The sequence below is a fragment of the Rutilus rutilus genome (assembly GCF_951802725.1).
Source record: "Rutilus rutilus genome assembly, chromosome: 1".
NCBI classification, from domain to species: Eukaryota; Metazoa; Chordata; class Actinopteri; order Cypriniformes; family Leuciscidae; genus Rutilus; species Rutilus rutilus.
In genome coordinates, this window is record NC_140209.1 from 65,489,165 (window position 1) to 65,511,260 (window position 22,096).

At 36.7% G+C, this 22,096-nt stretch overlaps 2 protein-coding genes across 2 annotated transcripts in view; one reads left to right on the forward strand and one right to left on the reverse strand.

The window, feature by feature from the left end:
• Positions 1–4,553: 4,553 nt before the first annotated feature.
• LOC311296443 (uncharacterized protein) lies at positions 4,554–5,879 on the reverse strand. The gene is made up of 3 exons (XM_084418238.1): positions 5,775–5,879; positions 4,911–5,004; positions 4,554–4,831 (listed from the first exon to the last, which is right to left on the reverse strand). Exons 1-3 carry the CDS (start codon positions 5,867–5,869, stop codon positions 4,697–4,699), a joined length of 324 nt encoding a protein of 107 aa, XP_084274364.1. The 5' UTR covers positions 5,870–5,879; the 3' UTR covers positions 4,554–4,696.
• Positions 5,880–11,692: 5,813 nt separating this feature from the next.
• Positions 11,693–22,096, forward strand: part of LOC311295014 (NACHT, LRR and PYD domains-containing protein 12-like) — a 127,572-nt gene continuing 117,168 nt past the window's right edge. The window contains exon 1 of the mRNA XM_084416182.1: positions 11,693–12,458. Within this exon, the coding sequence (XP_084272308.1) occupies positions 11,746–12,458 (713 nt within the window). The 5' untranslated portion in view covers positions 11,693–11,745. The remainder of the gene's footprint in view (positions 12,459–22,096) is intronic.

The window sequence follows — 22,096 nt, forward strand, 5'->3', positions numbered from 1 at the left end:
ATCCAACTGCTAACATAATTATGGGGGGCGACTTTAACATGGTATATGATGAATGGCTTGATCGATATCCTCCCAAATGTCAATATAGCTCTTATAACCCTACCCTGTCTGATTTCTGTCGCAAGCATAACGTACTAGATCCCTGGCGTATCAAACATCCGGATGTTGAACAATATTCTTGGTTTAAACCAAATAATACAGCAAAGTCAAGAATAGATTTCTGGTTAATCTCCTCCTCTATGATAAATATTGTTTCTGATTGTTGTATGTCAGCAGCACCTCTCACAGATCACTCTGTTATTAAGTTACTTCTCAATCCTTCTGGTGTTAGAGGCAATAATAAGGGGTATTGGAAATTTAATTCTAATCTATTAAAATGCCAATCTTTTCAGGATGGTATTAAAGACATAATCTCTAAGGTTAGGAACGATGATTCAATAATGTCCTATGCTAAGTGGGAATTCCTTAAATTTAAAATGAGAGAATTTTCTATTCATTTTGGAAAATCCCTTAATAGAAAAAGCAAATTAACGGAAATTACAGTCATTAAGGAAATAAATGAATATTATAGCAGAACATCACTTACCGACACTGATAAACGGATGTTACAATGTCTACTAACTAAACTGGATGATATCTATCTTCAAAAAGCTGAAGGAGCCTTCATAAGATCTAGGGCAAAGTGGATTGAGGAAGGGGAGAAAAGTACCGCTTATTTCTGTCGTCTAGAAAAAAGAAGGCAGGAGAGACTTGCTATTAAAGCATTAATAATTAATGGTAATGTAGTCACAGACCGATCTTTGATTGCTAAGGAAGCTGTCTCTTTCTATAAAAAACTATATTCCTCAACCTTTTCCTCGGATAATGCTGAATCATTTTTCAGCCATATTAAAGATCTGATTCCCCGTATAGATGATGAGTATGCACTGTTATGTGATGCTGATATTACCTCTGATGAGCTGAATAATGCTGTAGACAGTTTGTCTGTAAATAAATCTCCAGGCAGCGATGGGTTCACAGCCAATTTCTATAAATATTTTTGGGGTTTATTGAAAGATCCTTTCTCTCTCATGTTAAAAGAAGCTACAGATAATATGACATTCCCCCTTACAATGAAACAAGGTGTAATAACTTTAATCCCTAAACCTGATAAGGACTCCAAATTTTTAAATAATTTCAGGCCCATTACTCTATTAAACACCGATTACAAAATTGTAACAACTGTCTACGCTAGCAGACTGAAAAAATTCCTACATAAAATTATAAGCGACTCTCAATCAGGTTTTATGAAAGGAAGATCTATCCATAACAATATTCGGTTAGTTCTGGATATTTTAGATTATAGACATCTTATTGATGATGATGGTTTTATTTTATTCCTTGATTTTTTTAAGGCATTTGATTCAATTGAACACCCATTTATTTTGAATAGTTTAAGGTTATTTGGTTTTGGAGAGAAATTTAGAAATACAATTGAATCCCTTTATGAAAATTCAAATAGTTCAATTTCTTTATCAGGAGGTACATCACCCCGATTCTCTATCAAACGTGGAGTTAAACAGGGTTGCCCCTTATCCCCATTTCTTTTTATAATATCTACTGAGCTGCTTTCTATCTTTCTTAAAAATTCAAATATAGCTCCGTTAGAGGTGTTTGGGCATCCAGTTCTCATAAGCCAGTTAGCTGATGACACTACCATTTTTATGAAGCAGCTTTCAGAAGTCCCCAAAATCCTGCAAAAAATCAAAATTTTCTCTAAAGCTTCTGGTTTAGAATTAAATTTGCAAAAGTGTGAGCTGATGCCAGTTCATCAATGCCAGTTAACCGAGGCCTATAACATCCCTATTAAATCTATAGTGAAATATTTAGGAATATATCTTTCTAAAGATATAATGGAATGTGAAAATCTGAATCTGTGGAAAGTAGTTGACAATTGTCAATCCAAACTTAATTTATGGTTATTGAGAGATATTAGTTTATTGGGAAGGATTTTTTTAACCAAAATGGATAGTTTATCAAGATGTATCTACCCTGCATACTCTTTATCGATACCAAATAGAGTGATTAAAAAAATTAATCAGATCAACTTTGATTATATCTGGAGAAAAAAAGCTCATTACATTAAAAGAGCAGAGTTGACTAAAGAATTCAAAGATGGAGGTCTACAAGCCATTGATTTTGATTTCATAAATGGAACTCTTAAAATTAACTGGTTGAAATCCTTCCTTAATAATGATAATTTTTGGTTTCACATCCCCAGAGAAATATTTAAGAAAATGGGAGGGATTGAATTTTTGCTTAGATGTGACTTCATTCCCCAGCGTCTCCCTATCAAACTATCCCAGTTTCATCAGCAAGTCTTGTTGTACTGGAAGCTCTTATACAACCATAATTTTACACCACACAAAACCCCAATGTGGAATAATAGATATATCACAATAAGAAACAAATCATTGTATAAAAAAGAGTGGATGGAGAAAGGTATATGGTCGGTGTTTCATTTAATCGATAGCAGAGGATATTTTATATCACATGAGAGTTTCTGTCTCAAATATGATATAACCTGTAGTCAGAACACATTTAACTCTATGATTAAAGCTATCCCTAATGCTTTCATGTGTTTGGTTCAAGGATACCTTTCAACAACGAATCCTCCCATTTTTTGTCTCCCATTACTTTTAGTTGAAGGTGTCGATTTTAAAGAAATTAAACTTACAAACAAAATTATTAGAAATATGTTTGATAACATCTTATTCCCCATAGTATCCTATAGAAACTTGATTTCACAGTTTTTTTCAAAAAAAAATATTCACAGATTACGAACAATTTACTTAAAATTTCCTTTAACTCCCAAAGCTAAGGAAATCCATTTTAAAATTATAAATGGTGTATATCCATCCAGTGAATTTGTACAGCGAAGATTTGGATTTGAAACTAGTAATTGTATTTTTTGTGATAATGTTGAAACTACTGATCATCTATTTTTTCATTGTATGTATGTAGAGGCTTTATGGCTTGATATTCATGACTGGCTATATCCAAAGGTTCCTCATCTCGAAGTCTTCTCTCACAAGGACATTATTTATGGACTCGTTATGGAAAGCAACAAAGACGATTTTTTGGTTAATAGCATCCTTATTCTAGTGAAATTCTATATACACAAATCTAAATACCTGAAAGTGTATCCTAAATTCTGTGTATTTCACAATGAGTTTCTTTCTTATACAAATTCCCTTAAAATGATGAAAAGTAAAAATGCTAAAAAACTTTTTGCTATAATAGAAGAATATGACTTGAAAAGTAAACCCTAGCCCTTTTTTTTTTTTTTTTTTTTTACTTTTATTATTATTTTTATTTTATTTTTTGGTAATACAATTTTGCACCTGATTCTACTGTCATTATGTAATTGTATATATATTTTTTGCCATGTTGTTTGTACATGACATTGTTTAATAAAAAAAAAAAAAAAAAAAAAAACTTCAAAAAAAAAAAAAAAAATAAAAAAAAAATTTTACAGCCTGCGTCAGTCTTGTGTTTATATACTGTCTATGGTCTTGTGTGATTCAGTTCCATATGCGAAGCCTGAAATGTCCGTCGGCTACGTGAACGTGATGGACGGGCCGGCTCCGTTTTAACCCCGAAATTACTGTTTTTATGCAGTGTCAGTGCCTCTGGCCTGCTGCCTGCATCAGCAAATTCACGATTAACAAAAAAACTACTGCCTTGTGCATCGACCAATCAGCGTGTTGTCAAGGCAGAATTTCAGGCACAATCATATTAAACAGACATAGGGAATCATTTAAATTACTTGACATTTTGAGTGCATAACACTTAAAATCTTAATCTGAAAGATTTTTGCTGCCAGATGAGTACATTAAAATCCAATGTTTAATTTTTGATGCAAAAACTTGTAAGTAATGTTAAGTTATGACAACTTGATTTCTTTATTAACGATAACATTGGGGTTTACAGTGTAATGTTTTTAATGTACACACTAATAAAATTGAAGTTTAGGTTTTTATGCAGTCTACCAGACAGCAAGATATATAGATAAATTAAGTTTAGTTTACTAAGTTTAGTTTACAAATTTACTTCTAATAAAGCATTAGAGTATAATTGAAGTAAAACCAGCAGAAAATTTAGTGCAGTTGTTTCAACTTACATTTATAAGTTAAAATAACAATTATACTTGTTAATTCAACAGAAAATCTAGTGCAGTTGTTTAAACATACATTTTTGAGTTAAAATAACAATTTAAGTCGTTCATTCAACTTTCAGTCTAGTTGAGGACAAGAAAACTTACAATTTTTTGTTGTCTGGACAATCTAGTTATCTCTACTCACAAAAATAAGTTGAAATAACTAAATTGCAAGTATACAATTCTTGTAACACTACAGTATGTAGTCATATGTATGGTAATTTCTAATTTGTCATATCAGTACTGATAAGGTAGTAGCCATATTCATTTTCTAATTCCATAATATAAAAAATGTGTGATTTTTAGCTAGTCATGGTGTTATTCCCATGCATGGCGTATATTAATAAAGGTAAAACATCAGTAAAAACTTCAGTTATCATTTGGCAATGGCTATCTACCTGCAAGCAATGTCCATACAGAAGAGTGTTGCATTTGCAGCGTGTGCCAGCTCCTTCTGCAGGAACATTGGGTCGGCATATATTTCACCACGGTAGAGGCTCAAGCCTTGCAGCGAGACTCATGTCTGCACACAGCTATTTCAAGGCCCTCTTCATCCACCTTGGCCCTGGACTTCTGTGCTATTTCTCTGCCTGCTGGAAATGTTGCCGGTCCGCAGACATCATGACCTGTCCTCTGAAAGTAGAAACAACATGTTACATGTAATCCCAGGACAAGAAAACATTCAATTAAAAAGAGTTAAAGAAATCCTTACACTGAACATCTGGCTTCTAATGTGGTCAACAAAGGCAGATACTTTGGCATCTTGTGCGATGAACAGTCCATCAAAAAGAGATGGTTCGTCTGTCCTGTTAAATAAGAGGAATTCATCGCCAACACAATTACATAATAATGATTAAACGTTGCATTCCCCTAAATTAATATGACAATTAACCATAAAGGTGCCACACATTTTAGTCTGTATGAATCACATGTGATCTGGAACACTGTGTTTAGAGTATCAGCTTGTATTTGTCCTGTGGAAATGAATGCTGTAATGTGGAATTAACTCGTGTAAGAAGTAAAAAACACACTGTTTAAAGTACAAAAATAAATAACTAAATCTTTATTTGTGTTTGTGTCTTCAGGCGACAGAAGGGAGAAAAAGTTCCTGAACAATTGACCAGATTGCTGTCGTAGAACTGTAATATAACAAGCTTGTGTAAAACAGTGCTATATCTCTCAAAACACTCTTTAAATTGTAAAAGCATTTACGTTTGAATGTGAAGCAATCACACATTTGACACATTTTGTTACTTTCCATGAATTTCAAATAAAAGTATAATTATATAATGACTAGAGCCAAAGAAAATTATGTTAAAGAAATATGTTTAGATGCCACAAAATGATTGTTATTTTTTACAGAAATAAGGTAAAGTACAGTTTCTCTATAAATAACTATCAGTCCATTCAACCAATAGCTATACTTGCTTTTCCTTTAGAGGGTCATGGCATGGGGGGTCTAGAGCCCATCGCATCTAGCACTGGGTGACAGGAGAGATGCAGCATGGACACACAAACACCACTGCACCACCCTATATCCACATTAAAGAAGAAAAGAAAGAAAGATTACACTTACCCTTTGGATTTCTTGAACCGGTAATGTTTTCTATTAGCGTCTGCAGATATAGCCAGCATGTCTGGTGTGCATGCTGGGCATTTAAAGGGCTCCATCAGGCACAGATCGTCTTTCTTCTTCAGGGGTGGTGGTGGCGCAATGGATAAGACACATGCCTTTGGTGTGAGAGACCCGGGTTTGAATCCACTGTGAGACACCAATGTGTCCCTGAGCAAGACACTTAACCCCTAGTTGCTCCAGAGGCATGCGACCTCTGACATATATAGCAATTGTAAGTCGCTTTGGATAAAAGCGTCAGCTAAATGAATAAATGTCAAGTCAAGTCAAGTCAAGTATATTTGTATAGCGCTTTTCACAATACAGATTGTATCAAAGCAGCTTCACAGTATTAAATTAAAATAATACAACAAGGTTTGTTTCTAGTGGAATTTATTGATAAAATCAAATTAGATATCCCCAGAATATCCCCATATCCCCAGAATATTTTAGATAGATATCCCCAGAATATTTTAATGTAAATGTAAATGTTCTTAAAATTGCAGAAGGCAAACTCCCGAAAGACTCTGTGGAAGGTATCGCCACAAACACTACCCGTCTGGAAAGAAGGATGGTATTATTTTGGTTAATAAAAGATTTTGAAGTCTGGAATTCAAACACTTTGGAAATAAAAACAGCCCTTACCCGACCAGTGCAAAGACATCGACGTTCAAGCATTCTGAGAAATGCTTGTTGGGATAAAGCTGGGCTGGCTAATTTCATCTGCTCAAATGACGTGAACAGATCAAACTTAAACAGCATTTGGCAGCTGGTGGTTGCTGGCCAGTATCTGTATTGAAGCAAGTCACTAATCCCAGGAGTCCATCTGGAAGAACAAAGTGGACAGCTTATACACGGCAGACACAGGTTGTGTGGACCTTAAAACAAACATGTGTTTACTATTTGACCAGTATTTGTACAGCACAGGACAAAAGAATATAGTAAGCCATTATTATGCTTGACTTCATCTGGTCGGATATAAAAAGGTAGAAGGAAGTGACGAGACATGCCGTTGATAGTCACCAATACGGTCTGCTTTCCTGGGATAATTTTGAAGTCTTGGTTTGGACCACAGGAACAGATTTGTATCGGTGGAGGAACTGGAAGCACACACACTGCAGTAAATCACATTTCAGAAAGTAATATCAGTAATGTCTACACATTTACTCAACAAAACCGACTACATTATCTGAACATGCCTTGTTCACGGAGTTGATATTGGCCACTTTCATCAGCCACCACTACGGATGTTGGTGGAATGAGTTTTAAAAAACCATCAAACATCGCTTCCCTATCATGGAAAACAGTTTTTCTGTGGATCTCGGTGTCACATGATGAACAGGAACACTGATTTCCTGAGGGGACACAGTCTATGCACCGGACAACAGCATCAACAGTTCTGCATTGTTGACAGCAATGCTGGGTAACGGTCTCTGCAGCCGACATGCAGTTCAAGATCTCTGGCATTGCAGCCCTGAATTTCTTTTCAGAGATGACCTGTCTTTAGGTCCATGCAGACGTGCTGGGCGTCTCTTCTACTTCCACTGATGCAGAGACAGTGACTGAAGTTAGCAGGTTTTTTAGCCTCTGAAGATGTTTATCTAAATTAATAAAAAATAAATAATAATATAAGGAAAAAGCCAGTTGCAATAATGCATTTTTAATAAAGCAATTAGTTTTTAATTTTTTAATTTAGCAATTTCTTATATGGCTTTGTCACTTCATATGCATGATGTAAATGGGCATTACATGCTTTTACGGTTGCCTATATGTGACATTTTAAATTTAAATATAAAAGCTGAAATTATTTAGGCTTTCAATTCAATATGCTTCCCAAGACTTGGCACCTCTTGCGGAATATCATTAATTTGCACCTCCTCGACCTCTGAGAGCTCCCTAGTGCCGGCAGGTTTAACTGCAAACACAACATGTAATGATATAGAAAACATCACTGCTGACCAAAAGCTTAGACACTTGTGAACAACAGTATGCAGTATATTTTACTGACCAGATCAACTCTTATGAACACGTTGTGGTAGGATGTACCCATGCTGGTCTCTCTTCCTCCAGGAAACATCGGAGACTTCAGCTCCCTTTTTTCCTTTTTCCCTTTTCTTTTTAGTCTGAAAGTAAAAACTAAATGATACATTTGGAGGAAGCATTTGCAGAGGCATTTTCTTTTAAATTTAGGTAAATACCATGATAGAGAAATAATGAAATATGTATAATGAAAAACTTTACTTTTTGGGTTTCCAGCTCATCAGCCATGGTTTCTGCTGCTTCCAGCCATTCATTAAATTGTTTTAATGACTCTGATGCCATTTGTAGATGTTTTTAAATAGAGATAAATAATTGAAGGATAAAGTAAAAGCACAATGAAATACAACACGGGAAAGAGGGAAAAAGAGAAAGAGAGAGCGAGGAGGAAAAAGAAACCGGCTCTTAAAAGAACCGATTGATTTGTAAAATATTTCAGTGATAAAGGATGGGTACAAAAACCTGAAAACAAACAGATGAGATTATTAGACAAAACAAACCAGGGCTCTGTAAGAGTGGGCACGGACTGGTCCTTGTCAACCTGTGCGTGTCTATAAATCTGAATGCACCTGAAAGCTTGAATCTTTTCATGCTGCAATGGTTCATCAATAGGTGGCAGCAAAGTGAAATGTGGACTTTGAACGCAAAAGCCACCGTTTAAATGGTTAATATTTCTTACATTTGAAAAAAAAAAAAAAAAAAAAAGATTTTGAGAGGTATGGGACATGAGTAAAAGCATGAGAGGAATCAGAAGCTCAAATAATCTAACTGAGGAGGGAAAAAGAGGAAGGGAATTAACAAAATCAGTTTATTCTGGAAGGATTGAGAGGCGGAAGGAAACTAATAGTACAAGGGATGCGCTGTTCACTATGGAAGAAATGAAGAGGGCAATAGCAAGAGCTGGAATAACATCTCCTGGAAAGGATGAAATCTGCAACATAATTGTAAAACATTTGGGTGTTTTGGCATCTATAAAACTGTTAGGCTTTTATAATGAAGTTTGGGTAAAAGGAAAGTTACCTATTGGATGGAAAGAGTCAATGATTATTCCTATTAGGAAACCTGGGAAAGGACCCGTCAAATCCAGAGAATTATCGGCCAATAGCACTGACCTCACATATAGGAAAGATAATGGAAAGAATGATTACAGAGAGAAAAGCATTTTATTTGGAAAGTAGAGGAATTATATCTTCTCATCAGAGTGGTTTCAGGAGAGGAAGAGGAACTATGGACCCCATTATATGTTTGGAAACAGATGTTAAGAAAGCTCAGGTTAATAAGGAGTCAGTGATGGCAGTCTTGATGTCGAAGAGGCATATGACATGGTTTGGAAAGAGGGGTTAATGATCAAACTTGATATGAAAGGAATAACAGGTAGAATTTATAATTGGATTAAAGATTTTTTATTTGATAGATTTATTCAAGTCAGAATTGGGAAAGTTTTATCTGGAAGATATATGGTAGACAATGGCACACCCCAGGGTCGCACCATACGTCCAATACTCTTTTCAGTTATGATAAATAATGTATTTTCTCAAGTTCATGGAGACATGAGGCATTCACTGTTTGCTGATGACGGGGCATTGTGACGGGGAAGGAATATAAATCATATCACAGGAAAAATACAAGAGGCAATTGAAGCAGTAGAAAAATTGCCATGTTCATGGGGATTCAGGTTTTAACAAAAACAATTCACTCAGAAAAGAGGCATTGATACAGAAATAAAGATTTATGGACAAACTATTGAACAAGTTAAAGCATCTTTATGAATGAACATATTGAAAAGATTGACTGAGTGTAAAAAGATTTTAAATGTGATGAGATATCTAAGAGGATCAGAATGGGGAGCGAGTAGAGTTGCAATGAAAAGTGTTTATATAGCATTGATAAGATCAGTGTTAGACTATGGAAGTATTGTAATGACTCGGCAGAAAAAGCTTTGTTGAAGAAGTTGGATGTGATACAGGCTCAAGCTTTGAGACTTTGTTGTAGTGCTTTTAAAACGACTCCTGTATCTGCTCTTCAGGGAGAAGTGGGTGAAATGCCATTACAAATCACACGAAAGCAGTTAATGATGAACTACTGGGTAAATCTTCAAGGTCATTCAGAAGACCGTCATCCAACAGTAAAGGCACTCTTTCTGTGCTGGGAAAAGGAAAGGTCTAAACGGAAGTGTTTTGCATGGAATAGTGACAAAGAAGCTTGAGAAATGATTTTAAGTCAGAAAAGATACATTTCAACAGTAGCATTATCAATAACTCCACCTTGGTTGTTTCCTGCAGTACTCATAGATTTTGATATGCTAGAGTTAATGAAAGAATCTGGAAACATTGTAGCTGTTGTTGAAGATAGACTACAAACTGTATATCAAGCATTTGTCCCAGTATATACGGATGGATCTAAAGATGCTAATACGGGAAGAACAGGTTTTGCTTTCGGTATTCCATCCTTAAACATTTCTGTTAATAGGAGAACATCAGATCATTTATCAGTATACACAGTAGAGATGATGGCAATAGCAACAGCCCTACAGTGGATAGAGGGATAAATGATAATGAAAAGGTTGATAGTTTAGCAAAACAGGCTTTGGAAAATGAGGAGGTCATGAATATTTCAGTTAGTAAATATGAAGCAAAAGCAGTAATTAAAGCATATACCACGAAAGAGTGGCAACATAAATGGGATACAGTAAATACAGGACGTCATCTTTATGAAATACAACGAGAAGTAGGAGTAGTGAGGATAACTAAAAGAAGCAGCAAAGAGGAAAATATTTTAACCAGATTAAGGGTTGGACATACTATGCTGAATAAAACCTTAAAAAGAATAAATAAACATCCAACAGGATTATGTGAGCATTGTGGAGTAGAGGAATCAGTAGAACATGTTATTTGTGTTTGTACTAATGAATGAGAAATAATGAAAAATGAACTTAGAAAGATGGGAATGGATGAATTAAAGCTTAAAAATATAATTACTTATGGACAAGAGAGTTTATTTCTTTATCTCAAGAGAACAGAGCTGATTAAGATAATTTAGAGTTTTTTTTTTTTTTTATGAAATGGGTAAATTCTGGTCCACACTCAAACACAGTTGGTGGCGATAATGCACCTTAATGTTGGTGCTACCCGCCATAAAATCAAAGAAGAAGGAGGAGCTGCTGGATGTTTACCTGTGACATTTACCTGTCTCACAGTGAAATCGAAAGCAGTCGATGATTGTAAATACGACATTTCAGAAGATAGAAAATCAACAATCACTTCAAATGTGACAGTAAGATCGTTACATTTTTCATAGCTGTAATATCGATAGAGTATTTGTGTCTCAACAGACCTTATGACGAACTCAAACTCAAAAACACGGTAAAGTGGAAAGTTGCTTTTGTAATATCTAGGCCTAACTTAAAATGGTTAAACTTGCACCTACTTTTGCCTTTAACAGGAGAATATTAGTTTAATGTTGAAATCCTCGGTTGACTTTAAATGTATTTAATTATTTTTTATAATATTATAATGTGTGTTTAGTGACGCAGTTAGACTGGGGAACGAAAGTGTGGTCGCAGGATAAACACATAACAATAACATCATATTTGTTTAATGCGAGACGAATAAACGGATTGTGAAAAACACCTGCAAGAGTTCAGCAGTGTCATTAAGGTGAAGGTGAATCAGTGTTTAAACGAGGCTGCTGTGTTTGAAAGTGTGGCCGACATGTTGCTCTACAAACAAACACTATTAACTGGAGAAAAAAACTGTTGACCTAAAGTTAAAATGAATTAAATGCCACTTAAATAAAATGTGTCAATTCAATTGTTTTTTGTGCATGTTTTCTGTGTCCACATACAGGCCTTTAAATAAAGTGTCACATCAAGGAGGAAGAGGAGAAACGTACCTTTAAAATGAGTGTGTGTGAGGAGAGAGAGGAGGAGAACCATACCTTTAAAATGAGTGTGTGTGAGGAGGAGGTGTCTGTTTACACTCAGAGAGCAGCATCTCCAGTATCCAGCTGTGTGTCCATGAAGAGTAACAACTCCATGCGTAATCCCCCTATGTTCAGTGATGGACCGTCTTCAGGATTCAGCTGTGTGTCTATGAAGAGTAACAACTCCATGTTTGAGCCCCCTAATCTCAGTGATGGACCATCTCCAGTATCCAGCTGTGTGTCTATGAAGAGTAACAACTCCATGTTTGAGCCCCCTAATCTCAGTGATGGACCATCTCCAGTATCCAACTGTGTGTCCATGAAGAGTAACAACTCCATGCGTAATCCCCCTATGTTCAGTGATGGACCGTCTTCAGGATTCAGCTGTGTGTCTATGAAGAGTAACAACTCCATGTTTGAGCCCCCTAATCTCAGTGATGGACCATCTCCAGTATCCAGCTGTGTGTCTATGAAGAGTAACAACTCCATGTTTGAGCCCCCTAATCTCAGTGATGGACCATCTCCAGTATCCAACTGTGTGTCCATGAAGAGTAACAACTCCATGCGTAATCCCCCTATGTTCAGTGATGGACCGTCTTCAGGATTCAGCTGTGTGTCTATGAAGAGTAACCACTCCATGTTTGAGCCCCCTAATCTCAGCGATGGACCTGCTGTGACCTTTAACCCTGTGTGAGTATCATGAAGTTCAGGGCCGTTCCAGATTCTGCTGGAGCTTATTATATTATATTATATTATATTACATTATGTTATGTTATGTTGTTATATTATATTATATTAATCGCCCCTAAAAACTAGGCTACAAGTGTGTGTATGGCTGCACAAATAGTTGTTAAAATAAAGGGTAAAAGGCTATATAAAATATGTATCTAAATTTAATATATTTATAGATGATAGTCTTGGAATCCAGATAACTAGTTAGCCTCATTTGCCTCTTACCTGGCGATCCTATTCTTAAACATAGACTGGAAAATTACATATATAAATGGATGCTGAACTTAAAGGGATACTTCAGGATTTAGCATTAAGCTTTGTATTAGTAGAAAACCTGTAGTATTTTCGAATTACCGTGCTTTCCACCCTCATATCCCCCTGAGATGAGTGATTTTATGTATTTTTTGTCTGGAAAAAAAATCCTCAGATGACGCAAAAATCGTAATTTTGCGTCATCAGAGGATTTTTTGGCCAGAGGCTAAAGACTACAGCCAGTAGTAGGGGCTGTTCTGCATGTTCTCAACCCGCCCAAAGAGGGTGGAATCTCACTCACAGAATGTACACAGTGTCAGCCGTCTTTCTTTGAGAGCTAAGCTAGCAGGCTCTTGTTCTGTGGAGAAAGCTGAGTAGTAGGAGAAAGCTGAGTAGAAGGGGTTACCATACTCTTTTTCCCGGACATGTCCGGCTGTCGAGATCGTCCAAAATGTCCGGGACAGGGTTTCCGTTGTCCGGTGATTGCCGGACATTGTCCGAAAAAAAAATGAAATGTCCGACAAAATTAAATCTCTCCGGTCAAATTGTCCGATTAAAATTGCCTAATAATCCCGCCCCCCTAACACAATCTGAATTTGAGAATAAACCTAAAATGTATAAAGCAAAAATACACCGACCTTTGGCTATGTTATAAAGGAACAGGCTCTACCTATTTATTAAACATTATTACATGGCTTGGTTGAATTCCAATGTGGAATGCGGTCTGTTATTTCTTGATATCAGACCGCTGCGAAGCACTAGCGGCGCCAGGATTTTGATTGTAGCTGGGCCTCCAGAAAACGGAATGGGCCAGTTAAAATAAGCCAAAAAATAAATAAAATGGGTTCCCCTTCATCTCCGTTTCAGCGCTTTTCTGGGCACTGAGGACAGCGACTCAGTAGCCTACCTGAATTTAATGTGTAATTAGCATAGGTAAAAAAAAAAAACCTTAAACAGGATTTTTTTGCTGTTGCTTTTTTAATACAATTTCATTTAGTTTATTGTTTAATAAAATTATAGGCCTATTATTTTTAGTTTATTAACAGCAACAACAGCTGTAAAGATGAAGTTGACGATCACCATCTCCGTAGTGAACGCGCCTATAGAGAGAAATGCACATCATGGATTACATAATCAGAGAGTAGCCTATTTCTTTCGTTTTAAATTGTTAAAAAGACATTTCAAGCTTTCTTAAGATATATTTCATGTCTGTGAGGCCTACGCTGAGTTTCGTTAAATTAGGATGAGATGCGCCAGATCATGAGCAATGCAAGTGACCGCTCGGGCGCCTCCATGATTAGGCCTATCGTCTGCTATATTTGCTTATTTATTAAATCCAGGCAATTGGTTGATAAAAAAATTATTAAAATTAAGATACAATTTATACAAAACGAAATTCACTTAAAAAAAACTTGAGTAAAAACAATAGGCTTCAGATATTTTATGTGGGGAAGGGGGATTGGTTTGTTAACGTTGATTGACGCCAATCGGACGTTCATGTTTTTTCCGTCTATTTGAAAGTTAGGCTAATAAAAATGTTGCATTCGATACGGCCTGATTATGTCATTTTTTAAGTTACATAGCCTGCCTCCAGTTTTCCTCAACTTGACTAATTAAGAGGCGATATTTGACCGGCACCATTTTTTTCTAGCGGAAACTCTGGTCCGGGATTTGGCTTTTGCTTTCTGCAGTCGCCATTCATTGTTTACATGCACACCTTTTGTTTTAGTCTAACTGAATTCATTCCGATTGGTGAATCTGAATGTAGTGTTTACATGAACGCTAAACAAGTGATCGGTTGATGTGCGTTTTTAAAATTCCCGCTCCTCCGTGAGAGATGCGAGACCGGTATGCACTCTCAGTAATCACACCACTGGCCTCTCACCGTTCTCCTGTGGTCCCCAGCCTCGTCCTGCTGAAGCCGAATCCCGGACATTTTGGGCGATCTCGAAATCCCGGACAGACTCGTCACCACGGAGACTCACTAGTAGCCTAGCCTTGTTGTTTTAAACTGCAATCTCTTACCGGTAGGAGTGGCCTTGTAGGGCAGCGAAGCAAGTGCATTCTGGGAGTTGTTGTCTTTCATCCACATAAGCCAAAAATACATTTTCTGGCTTTTCTCAGTCTAGAAAGCTCCAAATTCAAAAATAATTTTCACATTTCTTCTACATAAATGACCCATTTTAAATACACATTCATCTTTCCAGAGGTGAAGTATCCCTTTAATGTGCAGCTTTACATTTATTTTTATTTTCTATTAATTTAAAACTGTGCCTGGGCACCTAAAACTGCAAGTCAAAGTGGTAAATCCAACCAAGTTGTCTTTCAAATTTGTCTCAAACTATCAGTATGCTCTGGGAGTTTTAGGCGCAGTAGCCAATATGGCCACTAGGTGACATTCAAACTCCATTTGGTGATTTAAAAACTTGAAGGGTTTTAATTTCATGAATGCTTCTGGCTACTGGCCTCTTTCCATAAAAGACATGTAGGGTTTTATTGCTGAAGTGAAAGCAAGCACAACAGTAGTAAAAATAAAGTGTTACACTGAACTTGCATTAAATGTAAATAAAATTAAAAAGTTCCCACTAGTGGTCCGTTCCAGTTAAAATATTCTAAAGTAGCTCCTCAAAATATTTAATAAACATCAATGACTCACACACATTGTAGTTATGATTCTTACTTCTATATTGTTTCTTCTTTGCTTCACTTCACCAGTGTGTCTGTGAGTTTATTGACCGTTTTAAAAAAGTAGACACAAATAAATAAACTATAACTGACAAAAGGCATCAACTTTGAAAGTGAACTTATAGCAATGAATTGACTAATTCACTGTTAATAAATTAAGAGTTTATTTGCAAAAACTGATAAACGGCATTTTTAAAATAAAAAATTAACTGACTGCTGTGTTATCCTCCACATATAGCACCTCCTGAATCAAAAGCCCTATTCGGACGTGATTAACTTTACAAGGGTAGATGGAGTAAAGTAATAATGTCTGTAATATTAATGGCCAATTCGCACGAGATAATATATCTCAGTAAAACTAGCAGAAGTGGGAGGAGTAACTTAATTTACACACCGCCGCCCCCCCCTCCTGTCGTGTACTCATGTGTGTTGCTTCCTGATATCACGTGCGCAAACAACCTATCTTTATAGGTTGTACAGCTATATTTTTTGTACAGGTCAAAAGTTTGGAAACATTACGATTTTTGTATATTTTTGAAAGAAGTTTCTAATGCTTATCAAGGCTGCATTTATTTGATCAAAAATACAGAAAAAAAAACAGTAATATTGTGAAATACTATTACAACTTAAAATAATAGTTTTCTTTTTGAATATACTTTAAAAAAAAAAAAAATTCCTGTGATGCAAAGCTGAATTTTCAGCATCATTACTCCAGTCTTCAGTGTCACATGTGACATCCATCATAAAATATATCACATGATCCTTTAGAAATCATTCTAATATTCTGATTTATTATGAGTGTTGGAATCAGTTCTGCTGCCTAATATATGAATAAAAGGTTAAAAAGAAATGCATTTATTCAAAATAAAAAAAATATTTTCTAATAATATAAATCTTCATTACTATCACTTTTTATCAATTTAACACATCCTTGCTGAATAAAAGTATTGATTTATTTCCAAAAAAAACAACAACAAAAAAAACAACCTGACCCCAAATGACTGACCAGTCGTGTATATTGTTGTTACAAAAGATTTCTGTTTTTAAAAAATTTGCCTTTTTTTTTTTTTTTTTACTTTTTATTCATCAAAGTATCCTAAAAAAGTATCACAGGTTATGTAAAAATATTAAGCAGCAGAACTGTTTCCAACTTTGATAATGAATCATCATATTAGAGTGATTTCTAAAGGATCATGTGATAGACTGGAGTAATGATCCTGAAAATTCAGCTTTGCATCACAGAAATAAATGATAATTTAAAGTATAATAAATTGAAAGCCAATTATTTTAAATTGTAATAATATATCACAATAATATTTATTTTTTCTGTATTTTTGATCAAATAAATGCAGGCTTGATGAGCAGAAGAAACTTCTTTCAAAAACATTAAAAATAGTAATGTTTCCAAACTTTTGACCTGTACTGTATATAGATATAAAACAGTTATGTCTGGTCGAACGATGTATTAATTAACTTCAGATTGGATTGTGTTGGTCATAGGCACTTACCTAACGCTGAAAGATGTTTCGTGCCTCTAACAAGTGCTTTCGATCTTCTCTCTGATCTGAATGGTGTGTGGAAAACACTTGTTTTGCCAGACTTGTCCCAGAATCTAGAACGCAACTGAATGCTTTTTCAAGCGTCTCCATACTTGAAAAATCACGGAAAACTACTTATAAACAGGAAATGATGAAATATTTGCATATATATTTACAGCGGGTCTATTCGCACGGGACTAGTATTACCTGAGGTCATTTTTCCTGACCTTTTTCCTTTGAATGAGACGTTGAACCGAGGTCCTGACTCTCTGTGGTCATTAACAATCCCAGTACGTTCTTCATGAAAAAACTGAACAACATAATACGTACATGCAGCCTGCACTAGAAGTTTGGGCCCCTAAACTTTTATGTATAAAAACTGTATTTATAATGCCACATATCTTTCTGATGCACTCAGAGCCAGAATATTCTACTTTTACAATTGTTGGGAGTTACAGTAAACAAGACATTTGGACGAGTAACTGAACGTTCCACTTTGTCTTGTTTTTCTTCACAAAATGTGAAAAGATCAGAATAGATTGTTGAAAGGAAGGTCTTGCTGGAGACTCAAAGATTTGCTTTGAGGGAGACAGAAGATCTTTACATTCGGCTCTAATTCTCCCTCCTTGAGTTGGGCTTTGTGTGTGATGGTGCCACTTGTTTGGGTGAACACTGAGCTCTAAAGATGCCTGAGAAATGAGTCATGTACAGTTAACGCCTGATTACTCTGATGGAGAGGAAAAGACAAATGGGGAGAGACCTACTGCTCAAAAATCTGCTAAAATCGCACTAAATCATATCAGGAATAAGAAAGCTGGCTTGAGAGCAACAGTGGGGATTTTAGGGGTTTAAAATAAATACCATAGGGGTGTAACCCTGGCATCCTGGCCAAATTTGCCCCTTGGCCTCTGTCCATCATGGCCTCCTAATCATCCCCATATACTGATTGGCTTCATCACTGTCTCCTCTCCACCAGTAAGCTGGTGTGTGGTGGGCGTTCTGGCACAATATGGCTGCCGTCGCATCATCCAAATTGATGGCTTTGGTGTACCCCTTCGTCTTGACAGAGACCCCGCGGTGACCGGTAAGTCACTGGGTGGTGGTTTATGTTTATACATTAATAAACGCTGGTGCAGTACAGTCATCGTTCGTGAGTCCTTGTGTACACCAGACATTGAGCTTTTAGCGGTGTCGCTACGGCCATTCTATTTGCCGAGGGAATTTCCACAACTGTTTGTGACTGTGGTTTATATACACCCCAGGGCTAACGCTGACATCGCAACACAAATCTTGACCAAAACAGTGCAGAGTTTAAGCGCGAGCGCCGGATGCGCCGATTTTTTTAATGGGAGACTTTAATCACTGCAAACCCGGGAAAGCACTTGGTCACTTTTTTCAATATGTCACTTGCCCGACTCGGCATTCCAAGTGTCTTGATCTGTGTTTTGGGACAGTCAAAGGAGCATATAAATCACTCCCGAGAGCTCCTATTGGTGCGTCCGACCACAGTGTTGTTTATCTTGTTCCAACATACAAAACTGTTTTGAAGAGGAACAAGCCTGAGCGAACTCTGGTGCCTGTTTGGTCGGATGAATCGGTGCAGGATCTACAAGAATGTTTTGCTGATACTGACTGGGACTTTTTTAAGAATGCCTGCATGGATATAAATGAATTAACAGAAACGGTTTGTAGTTACATTTCTTTTTGTGAAAATATGATTGTCCCTAAGAAATCCCGTTTAATTTATGCTAATAATAAACAGTGGGTCTCAAAATCCATCAAGGAACTGATTAATCAGAGGAATATCTCTTTTAATCAAGGAGACACGAAACAATATAGGGAGCTCTCAAAGCAAGTTAAGAGAGAACTTAAACTTGCAAAGTTCGCTTACAAACAGGGATGTAGTGGAGGCTAAACGCACGTAAACGCCGTTTACGCACCTCCCAAAATTCGGAAATAGCGTTTGCCCACCTCCAAAGTGCGTTTATCCACCTCTACATTGCGTTTATCCACCTCTAAATTTCACGTTATTTGAGCGGACTTTGCTTTTCCAGTGCGTGATCGCCGATCGGTACATGATTCGAGCATTTGTGCCGTTAACGACAGAGCAGAACGCGCAGCGCAAACACGGAGCAGAACATTGAGCAGAGAGCGCAGCGCGCCGACACACACACACGCACACACGGAACAAAGAGAACGGCGCACACACGTAGCAGAAAACACGCTCGTGAAGTTACTAAACAAGCTGCGCGAGAATGAAACTTGATCGCAGCCGCAACAGGAACTCATTAAAACGATGCAAAAAAATAGATTTTTTTTTTTTTATTATTCATTACAGGCAGCTGGTTTAATGTAGGGAGCATGTCAAAACCCAACTGTACAAGAGATTCAGAGGGAATCAAGCCTGCACCAGGTTAAAGACTTTTCCCTTTTACAGGGAAACACTGATCCACATTTTTCTGATAGACCAAACAACTAATCAATTAATCGAGGAAATATTCAACAGATTAATCGACTGTGAAAATAATCCCAAATCCCTAATTATTATGTACAAGTGCATTGCATTGGAAGCCCTGGATATAAGCCTCCCTCTCTATCTCTCTTAAATATTTTTGTGATTTAGTAAACTTTATAGATTTCAACCATATTATTCCTTTTTGAGTCTCTTTAACAAGAACTTAGATTAATGTATGAATTGAATAGTGATTGTGTGACCTATGATGAGGGAACAACCAGTGATACCCTTGGTAGTACCATCAAATGATAGCCTATAGCGATGTCATCAGGATACACATACACCGGTAGGCAGTGGCCCACCTTTCCGGGTGACCACGTCGTGGTCCACCAGAATTTATAGTTTACCCACCTCTTTTTTTACCACTACACCACTGCTTACAAAGATAAAGTTGAAAACTTATTGAGTGCAGGTAATGCACGTCCTGCATGGGAAGGTGTGAAAAATATGATGGGTATGACAACAAAGAAGAGTGTAGTCTCACTTAATGGGATAAATGACTAACAACTTTCAAATTAATTTAATGTTTTTTTTAATCGTTATGATGAGCATAATTTCAGCAAAGAGGTGTCTGTTTATAAGGATACTGCTTGTACTCCCCCTAATGTTCACATCGATAAATGTGCTGTCATTAAAGTTTTTAGATCAGTCAAAGAGCGGAAAAGCCCTGGGGCCTCATTTATAAAACTGTGCGTAGGAACCTTACTAAAAGTGTACGTGCGCCCGAAAGCCAAAAATGACGTATGCAAAAAAATATTCAGACTTATAAAACCGTGCGTACGCCAGAACCTGCGCAGAATTCACTTTATAAATCCCAGTCAGCGGAAGATTGTGCGTACATGCGTCTCCACCTGAAATAACCATATATGGAGCTTACAACGCCTAGTTTTACTATGCAGATCCTCATCTACATATCATATGCAAATGATATAAACGGTACAAGAAACATTACATTAATACAAATCAAGTAGTTGTCTATCCTTGCCTTGTTTTTGAATAGCCTACATAAATCAAATAGTGTAAAATACATTTCAGAGAAAGTTTTTCTCAATCACTTGCCGAATTGTATTTAAAAATGTAAAAGTATTTAATATATTGTAAAAAAATGTTGTAACTTCAGTAATGATTTCATGTTTAAGTGTTTAACTCCATTAATTTGAATGGCATATTTAATATAAATCTTTATAGTATTTTATTTATTTAAACTGTTATTTGCGTCAGTTTCACTAAACGGCTCAACACGCTCGCTGGCGCGGACATTTAAGAAGGAATGGATATTTGCTTCAAGTGACAGGCTTGGTGATTGAAATTGTATTTGTATAATCTTTCTGTATATGTTTGATTTTCTTTAGATTTTCTGTATAAAAGTGACCAAAAATACATTTAACTCCAGCTCACCATCGGCGTCGCCAAAGTGCTCCATCTCCAAAACAATCGTACGCATGGGTCAGAGTTTGCGTGCAGGTGCGCAAATTTTCCCGTCAAGTTTTTCTTTATAAATCCCACCTTTTGCGCAGGAACTGGCGTACGCATGTTTTCAGCCCCGTTTTGTGCGTACGCAAGCTTTATAAATGAGGCCCCTGGTCCTGATCATATTGGAGGACGACTTCTTAAAAACTGTGCTGTGCAGCTGGCGGATATCTTCACGTACATCTTTCATCTATCACTGCAGTTGCATATGGTCCCTCTTCTTTGGAAGGACTCTATAATTGTTCCAGTCCCAAAAATCAAAGTCCCAAAGCTACTGAATGACTTTCGACCTGTAGCACTCACTTCCCTGGTGATGAAATCATTTGAAAAACTGGTGAAGACTGCCATAATGGACTCCGTGCAGGACAGATTGGATCCTTTACAGTTTGCTTATAGACCAGGTCGAGGTGTGGATGATGCTACGGGAACACTTTTAAATCTGTTTTTTAAACATCTCGAAGGGGCAGGTTCTCTGGTCCGTTTGCTTTTTGTTGATTTTTTTCCACGTTTAACTGTATTCAGCCTCATGTCTTAGCTGATAAACTGAAACAAAGCTTCAACATTGATCCATGCTTGATCAGTTGGCTGATGGACTTCCTAACAGAGCGGCCTCAGCGAGTCAGGGTGAATGGGATCCAATCGGATGTTCTTTTGTCATCAACCGGATCTCCGCAGGGCTGTGTACTGTCGCCACTTTTATTTGTCCTGTATACTAATGATTGTCAGAGCAGCTATCCAGGTCGTCATATTGTTAAGTTTGCAGACGATTCTGTCATCGTTTCACTTTTAAGTCAGAAAGACTGTGGGCATGGTCCTGTTTTATCAGATTTTGTTGAGTGGTGTGAAACTGCCTTTCTAAACATAAATGTAAACAAAACTAAAGAAATGTACATTAATTTTGGCAGGTCACCAGTGTCTCCTCTACCTGCTATTATCAACAGCCAGGCTGCGTATCAGGTAGAGAACTACAAATACCTGGGGACGGTCATTGACAATAAGTTGCGCTTTGAGTCCCAGGTAGATGCTGTCTGCAAGAAGGCTTATCAACGTATGTACTTTTATCGGAAACTTAGGAATTTTAACCTGGACACTACTTTAATGAAAATGTTTTATTTTTGTTTTATTGAATCAATTCT

Excerpts from the sequence above, each read along its gene's own strand:
- LOC311296443 (XM_084418238.1), bottom strand. The coding sequence starts at position 5,869 with ATGGAGCCCTTTAAATGCCCAGCATGCACACCAGACATGCTGGCTATA. Across the intron at positions 5,005-5,774 it reads CGGTTCAAGAAATCCAAAGG|GACAGACGAACCATCTCTTT; the intron begins GTAAGTGTAATC and ends CTTATTTAACAG. Across the intron at positions 4,832-4,910 it reads TTAGAAGCCAGATGTTCAGT|AGGACAGGTCATGATGTCTG; the intron begins GTAAGGATTTCT and ends TTCTACTTTCAG.